The 17,466-nt window shown below is 35.2% G+C and overlaps 1 protein-coding gene across 1 annotated transcript in view; it reads left to right on the top strand.

The window, feature by feature from the left end:
• Positions 1-17,466, top strand: part of RNF145 (ring finger protein 145) — a 106,907-nt gene that overhangs the window by 77,554 nt on the left and 11,887 nt on the right. Inside the window, exons 4-8 of the mRNA XM_031935487.1 lie at positions 5,169-5,260; positions 10,298-10,533; positions 12,974-13,149; position 13,359; positions 13,969-13,991. Coding sequence (XP_031791347.1) covers positions 5,169-5,260; positions 10,298-10,533; positions 12,974-13,149; position 13,359; positions 13,969-13,991 — 528 coding nt within the window. The remainder of the gene's footprint in view (positions 1-5,168; positions 5,261-10,297; positions 10,534-12,973; positions 13,150-13,358; positions 13,360-13,968; positions 13,992-17,466) is intronic.

Raw genomic sequence — 17,466 nt, forward strand, 5'->3', positions numbered from 1 at the left:
AAATTACAAAAAATTAGCCGGGCATGGTGGCAGGCACCTGCAGTCCCAGCTACTCGGGAGGCTGAGGCAGGAGAATCGCTTGAACCTGGGAGGCAGAGGTTGCAGTGAGCTGAGATCATGCCATTGCACTCCAGCCCAGGTGGCAGTGTGAGACTGTCTCAAAAAAAAAAAAAAACAAACAAAAACTAGGTAAATTGTTTTATGTTTGTTTTTTGAGATAGAGTTTCGCTCTTGTTGCCCAGGCTGGAATGCAATGGTGTGATCTCGGCTCACTGCAGCCTCCACCTCCCAGGTTCAAGTGATTCTCCTGCCTCAGCCTCCCAAGTAGCTTGGAATGTTAAAATGAGTATTACCATTTATATTCTAAACTTAATTTTGACAGGAATAAAAGTGACCAGTTTCACTGTTTGACATGTTTTCTTCTTTTGAACATTATCAGATGCAGGTACTAAATATCTTGGAGGCTAGAAAGAAGCTAAAGAAAGGGTGTCAACAGTTTAAATAAACTCTGGGTAAATGAATTATTCAACTGCTAGCGCAGTGCTGAGGATATAGTAAGTGTGTTTGTGTGCGTGTATGTGTGTTTAGTAGGCATATAAGGAAATACAGGTATTTGAACATCTGAGATTTCTTGTATCAAGTGGTGCTTCTTGTTGCCCATATTGCAAAAGATAACTTGGCACACCTTTGTTTTATGTGAAAATAGATTAGGTTTCTTTGGAATTAACGTTGTTTGAAAGCTTTAAGTAAATAGCCAGAATGTACAAGTTGTTCCTAGGTTGTCCAGTGTGTGAGTCAGATTGCTGAATAGACTGTTGTGAAAAGGTCTTTAATTAGCTGAAGTGGTAAGCTACTAGGTTTTGTTGTTGGTACCCATTTATTTTTTGTAACATGTATACTTCTCTGTATAAGCAAGAATTTTTCTAATTGCAAGCTCTGAGGCCCTTTTCTTTTTTTTTCCTTTTTTTTTTTGAGACAGTGTCTCACTCTGACCCAGGCTGGAGTGCAGTTGTGCAGTCTTGGCTCACTGCAACCCTTGCGCCCGCCAGGCCCACACAATTGTCCCACCTCAGCCTCCCAAGTAGCCGGGACTATAGGCACCACCACGCCCGGCTAAGTTTTGCTTTTTTTTTTGTAGAGACGGAGTTTCACCATGTTGTCCAGGCTGCTCTCGAACTTCTGGGCTCAAGTGAGCCGCCTGCCTTGGCCTCCCAAAGTGCTGGAATTACAGGCTTGAGCTACCGTGCCTGGAGGCCCTTTTCATAGATCTTGTACATTCCTTGTGGCCCCAATTTGAGTTAAAGGAGAGGAGGCTATTATACAGGACTAGGGAAGTAGATTTTTCAGAGATTTTTTAGTATTACTGCGTTGGGGTGATTATCAGCCTTCCATAAATGAAAAAACATTTACGAAGGGAAATATTTTATTCTGTTATAAGTAGGTTGGCAGGAATTCTTGTTTCCGAAGATCTTAAAACATTCTACCATTTAAGTCTTCTGAAATGAAAAATTGTAATGCTTCTCTTGAATAGCTCACCTGAGTCTTAAGAGAATCATAAGATGTTGTTAAAAGTTAGAATTTTATGACTCTTGCCTTGAACTAATTTTTCACCTAAAATGACTCATGGAATTTTGGATAATTCCCACTTTGGATCCTTTGTATTTAGGCTTACTGTCTTGTTTTTCTTATGTTGTGAATGACCATCCCTGTTGGGACTGAGTCACCAAGAATTCTCAATGCCAGCATGAGATACCTGGAAGTTGTGCATAAGTTAGATGTAGAGATTTTTGTTAACACTGATTCTTATTTCAGTTCTTCTCTACAGTTTGGGATGGGATGCCCAGATCCTCCTTTTAGAAGTGACAGCTCCGTGGTGGTTGTGTGGCATACTAGATAGTTTAGCTATCACCAAAACCATTGCCTTGACTCTGGCATGCTAAGCTGAGCTGGCCTGAAGAGAGAGCCTTGCAGGCATTCTAGGCCTGGCTGTTTTTGCTGAGGTGGGGCTTTTTGGTGCGTCAGGCAAATGGAGGATTTTGGAGGACTGTATTGAAAGAGAGGAATTGAGCAAAGGGGAAAAGTTCTAAGGGGCCTAGGGACGATATTAATTTTGAGGCTATGATGAATGATACAAAGACTCAAGTTGAACAGGAATATGGGGGGCAGTACAGTATTGGAGAGCTAATCCTAGGATCCTAGAGAAGGACAAAGTAAGAGAGCAAGTGGGAGGAAACTGCTTAACATCAGGGCTGTCACTGTGGCCTAAAGGTTGATTATTTATTCTTGTGGAATGCAGACCTCCCTTAGTGTCCTCCTAGAATCACAGCAAATCGCAAAGTAATGAGTATGGAGAAAGTAAAAAGAATTAAAAAGAAAGTAATGGAAAGGATTAGAAAGTTGAGAGAAGGCTTAAAAAACAAAGGAATGAAATATAGGGTTGGATAAAAGAAAAGGAAATAGTTACATTAAAAACTTGTATAGTAACCATATGAAATAGGAGAGGTAAAATAAGTAGTATTTAAAATAAAAAAGTAAAAGGCACATAGAAATATTACTAGTTTATTGAAAAAGTTAGAACCTAGAAATAGAGAATAAAACATGTAATTTTTAAATATGCTGTGAACTTAAAATCTTTTTATGTATCAATAAAAAAGACTTTAAAATTGTCACAGCATTCTATATTTTTCTTACAGCACTGATTATCATCATAATTAAATAATTATAGGACTAAGTATTTATCTCCCCTCCCTGTTTGTAAGTTGCATGCTAGTATGGACTGTGCAGTATTAGCAGAGTCTAGCAGAGTACCAGCACTTATGTATTCAGTAATTTCTTTTAGAGTTAAAAAGAAACAGAGAATGTTAGTTATCCCTAGAAATTTTGTTGTGTGAAATTAGAATTTAAGATAAGAAACTAAAGAAAGACAAAGAAGTTTTTAAAAAGAGGATAAACTAACGTAGGCTATGAAATAATGCAGAACAGTTAACAAATGTCTCAGCACTCAGAAATTCTAGCATGATGTTTTGTTTGCTGAGCTTTATTATAAAATATTAATAATATGTGACAAAACCAAACAGTGGAAAGAAAACATAGTAGGGACCTCAATTCGTCTCTTTTCTTGTCCCTCACACAGAGATACTTGGGACTAAGGCCCTTCTGGGGCACTTTGTGGCTTTCTCTTTGGGGATAGTGCACTTGGAGCTGATTTATCTCCCTTTTCTAATGTAAAATTCGTATAACATAAATTTAATCATTTTAAAGTGAGCAGTTCAGTGGCATATAGTACATTCATAATGTTGTGCAGCTGTCACCTTTATCTAATTCTAAAACATTTTCGTCACCCCCAAACAAGACTCAGTACTCGTTAAGCAATTACTCTCATCTCCCCTTCTCCCCAGCCCCTGGCAACCACCAATCCGTGTTTTGTCTATATGGATTTTCCTGGCCCCTGTTTAAACTGTATCCATTGGAGAGAGATATGCTATGACCAAAAAGAAATTATTGGACTTTAAAGGTCTGGCTAGTACTGACACTCAAAGTTAAAATCTCTTTTAGGTATAAATTTGTTTTTCAAATAGCATGTTAAAATACTTTGTATTAATAGTGTTTATATTTGCATTTTATTCTAATTTCATAATTCTTTTAATTTTTTAGTTTTCTATTCTAACTATATAATTCCACTGATGGTTACCTATAATAATCAGATATTTATGTGTTATTTGTATTAGTGCCTTTCTACATGAAAACAAAGTTACTCAATATTGCACAGTTGACATTTTGGACTGGATGTTTTGTTCTGGGGCTAGCCTTTTCACTGAGGAATATTTAGCAGCATCTTTGGCCTTTACCCACTAAGTGCTAGTAATACCTCTCCCCCATTGTGACAACCAAAAATGTTTCCAGATGTAGAATATCCCCTCAGGAGCAAAATTGCCCCTTGGTTGACAACCACTGCATTAAAATAATTCTTGAGAATTTGGTTTTTTCTCTTTCAGTAGAAAGAGACAATTAATACATTATGTGTTAGAAACTGTCATCTAAGAGTGATCAAGGAGAATTGCTAGATCACTCATATAACTTAGAAATACATTTTTATAATCTCAGAAACTGTTTTAATTCTTTTTAAAATTTTAGTTTTAAGTTTTGATTCTTTTTTGGGAATACCCTTCTGGCTGATTGTGTAAGGGTCTTTCCTTGTTTGGCTATGCAGTGCTAAAGGAATTGCACTTGATTGCCTAATGGGAAGTCATTTCATGGAAAAAGTAAATATAGCCATATGAGTTTGTTTGGAAATACTTGAAATGTTCTCTTTTAAATACAATGAATAAAACATTAAAAGGTGAAAAAAAGAGGGAAGACTGTTTTTACACAAACTTCCCTTCTTTGATGCCAAAAATACTTTAGACAAACTGTCTTCCAGTAGTACCATTTAACTTACTGATAATAAATTAAATTCTCCCTGGTTGTGCTTCCCGCCTATTTTCTGAATGTGTAAAGGCTCTTTGGTTATTACTTAAAGCTCACTATTTCTCAGTAGTCACACATTAAATTAGTTGAATTTTAAAAGGAATATTTTATTTCATCTAAAATTTGCTTCAAAGTAAATTTGTAGCCTAATTAAATATTATAATTATCATCTTAGATTTCATATAGAGTTGATAATTTTTAAGGATTATACTGCTATCCCCCAGTTTTCTAACTAGTTTGTGATTCTACTTGGGACTAATAAAATATAATTGGGGCCAAAACTTTGAGGGAAATAAGATGAGGGTGGGGTGTTGGTGGTGGAAGATAGCCAGAAGAGGAGATGTTTAGTGTCATATCACTAGATATCATTGGTTAGCGTAGTAGAGTTGAGAGAGATCACCTCTCAGTTGGGTTTTTACTGAGCATAAAGTATTTAATAAGGTCATGAGAAGAAAGAAAATTTCATAATGTGGAACTTTGGCAGCTTTCTCTGCATGGTAAAATTCCATTTCAATAAGTTGTGTCGGTTTCTAATGCACAGAAAACAGAGATGAAGGCCATTTATATGTAATACTTCATACCTAAATTTTTCCTTAGATATGGAAAAGGGGTATCAGTAACATAATATGCTTTTATAAGCATATTGTGATTCTGCTTGGAATGCATTTCATATACACATTCTTATCAATTTTCTTATTTAGGGACTATGTTCGGAGTGAACTGGAGTTTGCCTATGAGGGACCAATGTATTTAGAACCTCTGTCTATGAATCGGTTTACCACAGCCTTAATAGGTAAGTATTATAAAAGAATTAAAGTGTAGGTAGGAACCGGCCAGTCCTACTAACTTATAAAATTCATGCATACTCTTTGTTTTTAAAAATGGAATTCTCAAAAGTGATTCATGGTGACATTTTCCACATATAACCATTGTTTAGTGTTTTTTTTTTAGTTCTTCTTTTCCCCATGTATAAGTTATGTATTTATAGTCATATTGTACATAGCACATAGTTGCTTGTGCTTTTAAGGGTTTTTTTTAAGTATTTGAGAAGATTAATTTTTAAATAGAGATAATTATTACTTTGAAAGATTAAAATGAAACTTGTAGTATCTTAAATGTACTTATTGCTGTTGAAAGCCATGACCTTATTGTCAAAAATAAATGTCTGGAAACATCAAGAACTTGAGATGTGATTGAAATATTCAGATAGCAGAATGTTAAAAATAGAAGTGTTGGCTAAGGTCTGAAAACAATATAGATACAATTTAAAGTGAAGTACCGGAGCCCTGCTACCAGAGTGTACCATGCCAAAATGCAAAAAAGGAAGTGAGAACAAACCTGTTTTCTGACTTTGAAACTCACCCATGTAGAAGGTGTTAAAAGGCCTAATATTAGAGATTAGAGGAGGGTTTCTTCAGAGAGAACTCTTTTTTTCTGAAATACTTCCCCAGCCCTTTACACTAGAGGATTCAGTGGGGGACCATTTGGGGAGTTATATGTCTTGTGTAGTTAAGACGGGAATGCTGTGGACTGGTGTCCGACTCACACTGGAACATCTTTTTTTTGTATTACACTTCTATTTTTATTTTCTTACATTAAAAAAACATTTTTAAATAGATTTCTGGGGAACACATGGTGTTTGGTTACATGGATACGTTCTTCAGCAGTAATTTCTGAGATTTTAGTGTATCCATCACCTGAGCAGTGTACACTGTACCCAATGTATAGTCTTTTATCCTTCACCCACCTCTCACCTTTCCAGGAGGCCAGAAGTCCACTGTATCATTCTTGTGCCTTTTCAGCCTGCAAAATCTAAAACTACATTGTCCAAAACTAGCCACATGTGGCTGGTAAGCACTTGCCATGTGGTGAATTGAGATTAAGGTGTGCTGTATGTGTAAAGCACATACTCAGTTTTGAAGACTTGGCACAAGCCAGGTTAACTTTTAATATGTCTTGTTAACTTTTAATATAGATTTAATGTCTATATGATGATGTTTAGGATATGCTAGGTTATATAAAATATATTGTTGATTTTACTTGTTTCTTTTTACTTTTTGAAATGACACTAATAGAAATTTTAAATTATGTATGAGGCTCACATTATAATTCTAATCTGATATAAAGGACTAGCAATAGGCTAGTTGCTTGTTGAGTGTTTTGATTGTGGAGTGAAAATGCCTTATAGGGTTTTCCTGTATCTTCTGGTACAGGAAACTGTGGAGCAAACGATGTAAGTTTCTTGTAAACTAGACAAGGGCCCCGAAAGTCTGTGTAGGATTTTCTTAGGTCCTGTTTAAGCAGGCCTTTTAGGGAGATGAGAAGTCCTCAACAGGGATTGACCTTCCAGATTCCCAGGAGCTGAGAAAAGAGCCAAAAATGGCCAGTGGAGGGTATACACCAAACACCAAGGGTACTGCTGCAGGTGAGAGAGCCACAGTGATAGGAACAGTTTCAGAGCAACCCATAAAAGTGTCCCGGGGAAAATGAATCAGTTTTAGATACCTCAAGTCTAGGAAGCACCAGTACCAGTACCAGCCACATCGTTGTAAGAGTCCCGTTAAGTAGGAACCTGCCTACTTCCCTCCCTCTCCTTCTTCCCTACCCGCTTCAGTCCTGGGTGAGTCAGAGGAAGAAGTGCTAGGTCAAAAAAGAGACAGAAGCCAGCTACAGGCTCTCCACTTCCTCTCCCAATTGCAGGTTTTCTATCTTAAAGCATAAAGGTCAAAATTAATGCTTTCCCTAGAATGCCTGAACTCTAGAGTAAGGGATAAGTCCCAACTTTAAATGTGTTTGAAAGTTTCGGTTATTATTAAATTGAGACAGTAACCTAAGCTAGAGTAGAAAAGTTATGGGACTTGCCTTGGATTTTATCTAGGGGCAGGAAAACCACTAATCTTCACAGAGTGGATTTTAAAAGACAGCAGAGGACAAAAATAATGTTGCTTTATAACTATATCGTTATGAGTTGGCATATTTATTAATGGTGACATTCAATAATGAACATATTTGCTAAGTTAGAAAGCTTGCAACGTTTTATTTTATGGTGGATATACTTGTGTTATAAATATGAAACATATTTCTTAAAACTCTTCTTATTGGTGGCCATGGTCTTCTGTTTACTTAGCTAATATTCAACTTTCCGAAGTCCATAAACTATTAAGGAGCATGTTTTCTTCCAACTTTGATTTTAAAATAATTTTCTGGTGTTTTTCTTCATTTTAATAACAAACTTTTTTGAAAAACTAGGTAATTTTAATATGCCATGATTTCTTAGGGTTGCAAACTTTTTGGAGATATTTCTAATAGTGGAATCCTGAAATCTAAAGAGTACATTGGGATTTTGGTTTATTCAGAGTTAAAAGTTGAAATAGGCAAATCAGAAGACAAACAACTTGTTCTTTTGGAACTTCAGGGGAGATTCCACTAACAACATATGACTCCTTCCTTCTTCTACCTCAGCAGGAGTAGTCTTCTCTTAAATATACCATATGAGTCATATTCTTCTGTGAAAGAAGATAAAGGAAGCCTGTAACCCCAGCACTGGGCGCCACATGTGCTGGCATAGACTTAAGGGAATTTTCAGAGCTTAGAGGAAGTTTACATTGTGCTCAACAAGGACATTTAAGTTTCATAGCTATAAACACAGTGGAAGCCAGAGCATTTGGTGGCCTCTTGTTTTCTATATAATTAGGAGTTTTTCTCTTCTTTATGCCTTTATGATTGTTTTTCACATTACTTTAGTATCAGTTTTTTAAAGGCCAAAATTAATGCTTTGTGAGATAAAATACCATATGTGTTTTATGACATAGTAGATTGTTGTAAGTGTTTGGTCTTATGTAAAAATGGTTGACATTTTTGTATTTTTCTAATACAGATTGAATTTTCCTTATTCAAAATGCTTGGGACCAGAAGTGTTTTGGATTTCTGATTTTTTTTAGATTTTGGAATATCTGCTTTATACTACTGTTTGGAAATCCTTAATCCCCAAATCTGAAATCCAAAATGCTCCAATGAGCATTTTCTTGGAGCATCATGTTAGATTTTAGGGCATTATGGATTTTAGATTTGGGGATTAGGAATATTCAACATGTGTGTGGATAGAATACAAACAAGTCCCAATTTTTCGATTTGGTTTTCATTGACAAGAAGTGAGAAAATATGACTAATGATTCTAAATTAATCTGGAAAATTCAGTAATCTCCAAGAAATTCTGAAAGAAGCAATGAGAGAGGATTTGTCCAATCAGTATGATGAAACAGGGTGGTACCATCATTAGAATAGATCACTGGAAACAAAAAGTAACAAGTTCTTATACAGACCTAAATATGTAAAAGATTTTGGAGTATACTACAATGACATTTCAAATTAATGAGAAAGGAGTGGATGATTCCAGTAGCCAGTTTTGAGATAACCAACTAAACATGTACAAAAAACAAACTTAGATCTTTATTTTCTTATTCCACAATAAATCAAATGTATTAATTTTTAAGTTAAAATTAAAAATTAGCTAAAAATTACTAAAAGAAAATACAGCTATTTGTATAATCTTGAGTGGGGTAGCCATGTAATAAACCATGGCACTAAAGGTGGGTACCATTAAGAAAAAAAATGGTTTGACTCTTTTCAATACATACTTTTATAAGAGAATAAAGTTATTAAAAATATTAAGACAAGGGGCATATTAGAAAAATGCAATCATGTGACTAAGGATTAATATTTCTATCAAGCAGTAGGATATGTATTCTAGTAGAAAAATGGGCAAAGAATGTGAACATTTCACCAAATGATTGCACGTTTTTATATATTTATTGATAATGTTCAGTGCTGCTAGTAACCAACAAAATGCCAATTAAAAAAATTTAGGAAATATTCCCTGTTCTTCCCCTCTCTAAATTATACTCACTATGGCAAGTTAATAGAAGAATGGCCACATTATACACTGGTAAATTGTTGCTGGAGGGCAGTCTGACAGTGTGTCAAAGTCTTTAAAAAATTTTTTTTTGGATTCAGTAATTCCTAGCCTAAGAGAATATTAGGAAATGTGTTCCAGGTAGTTTATACAAGGATGTCATAATGTAAAAGCTTATTCATATAAAGCATTTTATAATTCCGGAATATTTGGAAAAGGCTAAATGTGAATATCATGTCACATACTTTCAGTGTAACCCAGGGTGTTCTTAGGGGCTGCCTTTGGGTTGTGGGATTGTAAGAGACTGAGAGTTTTCTTTCCCATTCTGTTTCTCTGTGTTTCTGGGTTTAATATAATGACCATGTGTAATCCCCAGTGAGAAGAATTTATTTAGTTTTTAGTTTTAACTTATGATTTAGTTATTTGGGGAGGTTTACATGGTCCTCCAAAAATAAAGATTAAAAAATTCTCAGAACAAATATTGTTGCAGTGTGATCTTGAACAAGTGATTGTATGTTGGATTTTATGCTTTCACCTATAGACCAGAACAGTTACATATTGAGTACCTTTGGAAAAGAAGCTGTGTATAAACAGTAGCAACTGAATTGTCACAATACTGAACTAGACATTGTTTAAAGTTTTCTTCATATTATACATGCCATCACAGACAACCAGTGGAGATTTATGTTGCTCTTTCCAGATCAGCCCTAAGGAATTAGCATTCAAAATTCACAGAACTTGTGAATATGTAATTATAGTCAGATGGAGTTAAAGTTTGATTTAAAATTTTATCTACGAGATTTTAGTTAGACTTCTTCAAAAGTTGTGTTATTATCCTTATCAACAGTGTTTTTTGGTTGTTTTTATTTTGTGGATGCCGAATGCTCAAAATTAAATGTATTCTATTCCCCATTTTAGGTCAGTTGGTGGTGTGTACTTTATGCTCCTGTGTCATGAAAACAAAGCAGATTTGGCTCTTTTCAGCTCACATGCTTCCTCTGCTAGCACGACTCTGCCTTGTTCCTTTGGAGACAATTGTTATCATCAATAAATTTGCTATGATTTTTACTGGATTGGAAGTTCTCTATTTTCTTGGGTCTAATCTTTTGGTACCTTATAACCTTGCTAAATCTGCATACAGAGAATTGGTTCAGGTAAGACTGACAACCACGAACACGTAGATAAAATTCTACATAAATGTTAAGTACATTTTAGTTCATTTTTAGTTCACAGTTATGGTACCATTCATTTTTACAGTTTCAAAACAGCAGCTATTTTCAGCTCAATTAGGAGCATCTGAAAGATTGTTGATTATGTTCTGTTGAGAAGGCAGTAAAGTGAAGTGGTTCTCTTAAAGCAGATTTATCTGAGATCATACCCTGATGCTGCTGTTCACTAGCTGTGTAACCTTGTGATAATTGCCTTACTTTCTGTAAAACGGAGCTAATAATGAAAGCTGTGCTTTCCTCATAGGGTTCTGTGAGATTTAAATGAGTTTTGTACCAGACAATGTTCCATATGTGTTAGCTATTGTAATGAAGACAAAAATAATAAAGAATTGAATACCTATAAGTCAAATCCTGCTTTTTCCTTCTGATTATAGTCCTACTGTGACTACAGTTTCTTCCCTTTGTGTGCCTAATTGAAACAGAAAAGTTAAGTAGTTCGGGGTTATAATATGATAGATTTCATTTAGATATAGTACTTGAACTATGTTTGCCAACATAACATGCTTTTTATAAAAGTTTCTCCCGTACTTTTTCAGCCTTTGCTCTAAGGTAAATTACTCGCAGATACAAACAATACACATTTGGGAAATAAATGTTTCTCTTTGGTTTAATTGATAGTTTGTAGTTTATAAAATAGATTTTAACCTGACTTGGTATAAAAAGAGAGAGTTAAAATGTCACTGTCTTCCACCTCTTGACTGTGTCCTTAAGGTACAGGAAGCTCTCAGATAGAACAAACTGATACAGCAAAGTGAGGTATTCTCTTATGGCCCCAGGGGCAGATCTTTGAGAATACTTTCTCTAAGCTTTTGGCCTTAGCCTGATTCTATCTTCGTCTTACACAGTGATTAACTTGGGCAGTTTTCCCAGGAGTAGATCTTCCAGAAACGAGATTATTTCTGCTGTCAGTGAAGAGCGGTTTCATGGGGAAGCAGGACAGGAAGGGTTATAGTTGTATTCAGGGTAAGAATGACAAATTTAAGATATATATTTTTTCTTTCAATTCAATCTTACGAGGGTTATCTTAGTTTGTAATAAATAATATTCAGTAAATATTTATTGAATATTAAATATTTATTGAATAACCTCAGACTTCATTTTTTAATGTCATATTTGGTTGGTTGCCATAAGATTCATACATCAACTAGATGTAGCTGTTGGAAATACAGATTATAAAATGTGTGACCAGGAAAGAATTAGATAAGCAAGAAATAGTGGTCTGTTTCTTGAATGGAAAGGAAGAAAAGTATTCTCTGCGTCTTAATGATCAGTCTGCCTGATAATAATTTTGCAGCTAGTTGGGCAGTTTCCTTTTTCTTTTAATCTTTTCTCACTGGGGAAAATAGAAGTTAATAGACTGGGTTGTAGAAAAAGCCTTTGATTTACTGATGAAAGAATTTTAAATTTAGAATAATCTGCAAGTCAATTTATTTTAACTTAATACTTAAAGATCTTTATACCTTATTGAAACATTCTGGTATCACATTGAGAGATTCCAGCAAAACCGGTTGACTGCTAGATTTTGGTTTTGTAAGCTGCCAGGCAGAATTCCTGCTATGTTACCAGGGTCTGGTCCCTGACATAGAAGCTCTAGAAACTTGGTAACACCTATGCTCTTAGATTGAATCAGATTCTGTGATTGATTTTTCCTAGTCAATTTCATAAGACGAGTGTTTTATAAACTGGAAAACTAATTTAGTGAGTTGCAGATTATTAAGCCTTTTTTTTTTTTTTTTTTTTTGTAAGATATATCCTTTTCCTAGTGTTACTACATTTGGCAAACCAAATGGAAAAACATAGCTTGATAAAAACACAGTAGGAGGAAGGGGAATTGATGTGTATGGGAGAAAAAGACTTGCTAACTATCTTTGCTCTGCAAAAAATTTTTCCAGTGATTAAGTACTCTTCTTCATTGAACTATTTCTCATTTGTGACATTTCTGAATAAACCCTGAAAGTTTTTACTTTTACTTTTTTTACCCTACTGCCTCAAGCAGTGTTGTATCAATTCATGCTAGTCCTGATTATTTTGATTGGACATGAGTATTTACCAAGTCTTCTCAAACTGCCTTTTAAGGTTATTTTGTACTGAGTATGACCTTATTTTGACCTTATCCCTGAACTATTAGGGCAATTTGTTGCTATCAAATAAGTGTGTGTCAAGTGTTAATAATAATGCAAAATCAGTAAATTTTAAAAAACATACTATTTGTTAACTATATAGGCTAACTTTAAAGGAATTTAGCTGAAACAGTCTTACAATAAAAGAAAAACTAATATTTTACTTCTGATTCGACTCTTAAGTGTTTCTACAGTGTTTATTGATGGTGATACAAGACGTTTTCCTGTCTTATATTTTTATTTAGGTAGTGGAGGTATATGGCCTTCTCGCCCTGGGAATGTCCCTGTGGAATCAACTGGTAGTCCCTGTTCTTTTCATGGTTTTCTGGCTCGTCTTATTTGCTCTTCAGATTTACTCCTATTTCAGTACTCGAGATCAGCCTGCATCACGTGAGAGGCTTCTTTTCCTTTTTCTGACAAGGTAATTAATAAGAGCCTATGATACTATGTATAACCTTAGAGAAAACTGATCTAGGAATAGTAAGTTTTTCCGATTACTTTTATCATTCACGTTATACAACTTCGTATTTTGTTAAGATAGGATTTTCATTCACTGGATTCCTAGGTTTGGCAATGCAGGGAGGTGCTGATATAATAATGTGGTTTATTTGACTGCACTGTGGACCAGAGTGTAGCAAATGATTTGTGGAAAGGTACATAGCAAATTGTAAAAGTATTTTTTCACTTTCAAGTTAAAATTATTGGGTCAATCAGAAAAAAGTATATTAGAAAAATAACATTTATCGAGTATTTAAAATGTAGCCATACCATTAAACACTATGCCTCACATTAATCTTTACAGCAACCCTGAGAGATAGGTGCCTTTATTATAATTACCATTTTATAGCTGAAGAAACTGTACCAGGAATAACTTGCCCCAGGTAACACTGCCAAAAGAAGCAGAACTGGCACTCAGACCCACCTGAGTTCAAAGCCTGTGACTTAGTCTGTATACTTTGCCTATGCCACTGTTGCCTTCGGTATCAAGATAGAGTCAGATAATTGGTGAAATGGGTCGATAATAGTACTTTACTGTCTAACCCAGGGGTGTTCAGTCTTTTGGCTTTCCTGGGCCACATTGGAAGAAGAATTGTCTTGGGCCGTACATAAAATACACTGGCACTAATGATAGCTGATGAGCTTTAAAAAAAAAAAAAAAATCGCGAAACAAATCTCATAGTATGTTAAGAAAGTTTACAAATTTGTGTTGGGCTGCATTCAAAACTGTCCTGGGCTGCAGGTGAGTCAGGCTTGTTCTAACCCAAAATAATTCTAAGACTCAGTTTTTAATATTTAGGGGTTTTTTTGTTTTATTTTTTAAAATCTCATGTCATGTGAGTCCTTTTCCCACTTTATTGTGAACTTAATGCTAGATCCACATTTGTTATTTTTTCTACTCTTGAGTTTGAATCTCACTTTCTCAGAATCTAGTACATGAATATACATCTTGGTTCCCTCACTCATTGTCACTTCAAAAAGTAGGGATGAAAATCTGTCCTCCTATAAAGTAAATGTAGGTAGATAACTGTTTTAAGTTCTAGTTAATAGTCATTGTTTCTCAGCCATCCAATATGATGGAAGACTGTGTACTAAGTGGTGTAGGCTATGAGAAATTTAAGACAAGTTTACTATCCTTAAGGAAAATGTTACAAGGAAAGCATTAACACAAATGTAAATAACATTAAAAATATACGGGACAAAAACCTGTTTTAACAAATAAGTAGGATAAACTTATATTGGTACTGAATCAGATTTTGAACTTTCTAAAAATGAGTAACAATCATAAGTAGTTTCTATAAACATGCAGTAAGTTGATGTCAAAGTGGAATACATTTTAAGGATTAATTTAGTATTAAATAAATTTGCTATTTGTTTTTGATATAAGTATTTTGTGCAAGACTTTTTTTTTTGAGATGGAGTCTTGCTCTGTTGCCCAGGCTGGAGTACAGTGGCACAATCTCGGCTCACTGCAACCTCCGCCTCCCAGGTTCCAGCAATTCTTCTGCCTTAGCCTCCCAAGTAATTGGGATTATGGGCACACACCACCACACCTGGCTAATTTTTGTATTATTAGTAGAGACCATGTTCATCAGGCTGGTCTTGAGGCGCTCCTGACCTCAGGTGATATAACCACCTTGGCCTCTCAAAGTCCTGGGATTACAGGTGTGAACCACCATGCCCGGCCTGCAGACTTTTAAAATGACCCAAAACGTAATTGAATTTAAAGAGAAAGAGAAAGACAGTTCTGTGGTTAGGATAATAACCTTAGCGTGGGACTGAATTGGTGGTGCTTTAAACCAGATTGTTACCCGCTGCAAAGCACAGTAAGATGAGGTATAGCATAGTGCAATAGGCTTAACAATTCACTAAGCCATGAATGAATTTGGACTTATTTACAAAGTAAGAAAATAATACTGGGATATTTTGTGAAGTTTAGATATCTTGCTAACGTAATGTTTTTCTCTTCTTTTTCTATGCATAGCCAGGATAGATTGCCTTTTTTCATGATAAGAATGTTGTAATTTGCTTTGAGAAGTTTCCATATTGGTTCTTTTGTTAATTTATATCTCTGTAAGAGTTGTTCTCTGTTCTTACCTATGCTTTTGTGTGCTGGGTAATGTTTATGTTACTTTGCCGAAAAATAACTTATTTAGAAAAAAGGATTGGAAGCTTACCAGAATACCCTGACTAAACAAACACACCAACCAACAAAAAAGCACACAAGATCAAACTGCAAAACAAAACAAAACAAAAAAAAGCTTTTTTTGCAGCCAGAAAGTAGAAATTAAGATTTCATAAAAATGAGTTACTGACTGAAGAGAGGGCAAAGAAAAGTTTTATAAATTTCCTAAACTCTTTCACTTCCCCAAAGCTAGGTCGTAACCTTTGGTATTTAGTATGCTGTCTTTTCTAAAATAAGATAAAAGGAAAGTGCTATATTTGAATATGTAATTAAATCATTTGTGTGGGCGTAAAAATTTTCTCTAAATATGGAGAAAGGTCCATAAAAATAGAGAAGTAGTATGGACCTTTGGTTAAATTTTCAGCCTTTTTCAATGAGAATGAAGTAAAATTTTAGTTTGTTTTCAGTCATGGTTCTTATATTGTAAAATTACACACAATTTGTTTAAAATTGTTACTATATAATGATTTCAGTGTGAAAATGCCAAACAATTCAGAAATTTAATTTGTAGGAATGTCCTAAAAGTAATGATTTTTTCTAGTTATTAGCCACCATGATTGATGGATATTTTGGCTCCTAACAGAAAGACTTTTTTTCTCATCATAGTGTACATTGGTACCATGTAAAATTAGATGCTTTCACGTAAAAACCAACTTATAAGCAATTGTGTAGGAAAGATAACTATATAGAAGCATGGAGCTGCGTAGTAAAAGGCAAGCACTGATTGCCTGAATGAATTCCTCATCTATATAAGTAAAATTCTTCTTTGAAATTTAAAACTTAAGATGTAGATACTATATAAGGGCTGGGAGCATTAGCTCAAGCCTGTAATCCCAATACTTTGAGAGGCCGAGGTGGGAGGATCACTTGAGGCCAGGAGTTTTAGCCCAGTTTGGGCAACATAGCAAGACCTTGTCTATATAAAGAATAAATTAACCAGGCGCGGTGGCACGCTTCTATAGTCTTAGCTACTTGGGAGGCTGAAGTAAGTGGATCGCTTTTGCCCCGAAGTGCAAGGCTGCAGTTAGCTATGATTGTACCACTGCTCTCCAGCCTAGCGACAGAGCAAGACCCTGTCTCAAATATATACATACATATATATATATATATGTATATATATATGAAAGATATGGTGTGAATGCTAAATCCATCTCATTAGTACATAATAGTACATGTATTTATAAAATACACATAAGTTAATATCTAAGTTCAATGAAAATATTTGCCAGCTCTAGTAGTATCATAGCAAACTTTTATGTTAAAAATTAATATTAAAATTATTTTTAGATAGTCTTGGAGTGAATTCTTGGGCATGCTTTTGAAGTAACCCCTTTTTTAAAAATGCGTTTGTCTCAACCTAAATTTTAAAATGCCAGTCGTATGTAAGATACTGATGGATTAGGAGGAGTGATACACCCTGCTTCATAGCAGTTTGGTCAAATAAGGAGTTGCAGCAGGTATTCATATTATAACGTAGCACAGTGAACAATGTGAATAGCCAACATTTTTCAGGAAGAACAGTGGGCAACTGTACAAACTTCTTTTGAATACTTGTCAGCATGCTAATTATATATTTCTTAGATGTGAAGATTTAGGCTCTTTGAATTTTACTGCATTTGAAGATGATAGATTATTAAAAATAAGACCTTGTTTCAGATCTGGTGCTATGTACTGCATGTTTGCCAATGAGATAGAAAAATGTGGGTTTGAAGATGAATAAGATGGTTAAATTATTAGTGGACTAGGGCCGGGCGCGGTGGCTCAAGCCTGTAATCCCAGCACTTTGGGAGGCCGAGACGGGTGGATCACGAGGTCAGGAGATCGAGATCATCCTGGCTAACACGGTGAAACCCCGTCTCTACTAAAAATACAAAAAACTAGCCGGGTGAGTTGGCGGGCGCCTGTAGTCCCAGCTACTCGGGAGGCTGAGGCAGGAGAATGGCGTAAACCCGGAAGGCGGAGCTTGCAGTGAGCTGAGATCCGGCCACTGCACTCCAGCCCAGGCAAAAGAGCGAGACTCTGCCTCAAAAAAAAAAAAAAAAAAAAAAAAAAAAA

The sequence above is a fragment of the Piliocolobus tephrosceles genome, chromosome 4 (assembly GCF_002776525.5).
Source record: "Piliocolobus tephrosceles isolate RC106 chromosome 4, ASM277652v3, whole genome shotgun sequence".
Lineage (NCBI taxonomy): Eukaryota > Metazoa > Chordata > Mammalia > Primates > Cercopithecidae > Piliocolobus > Piliocolobus tephrosceles.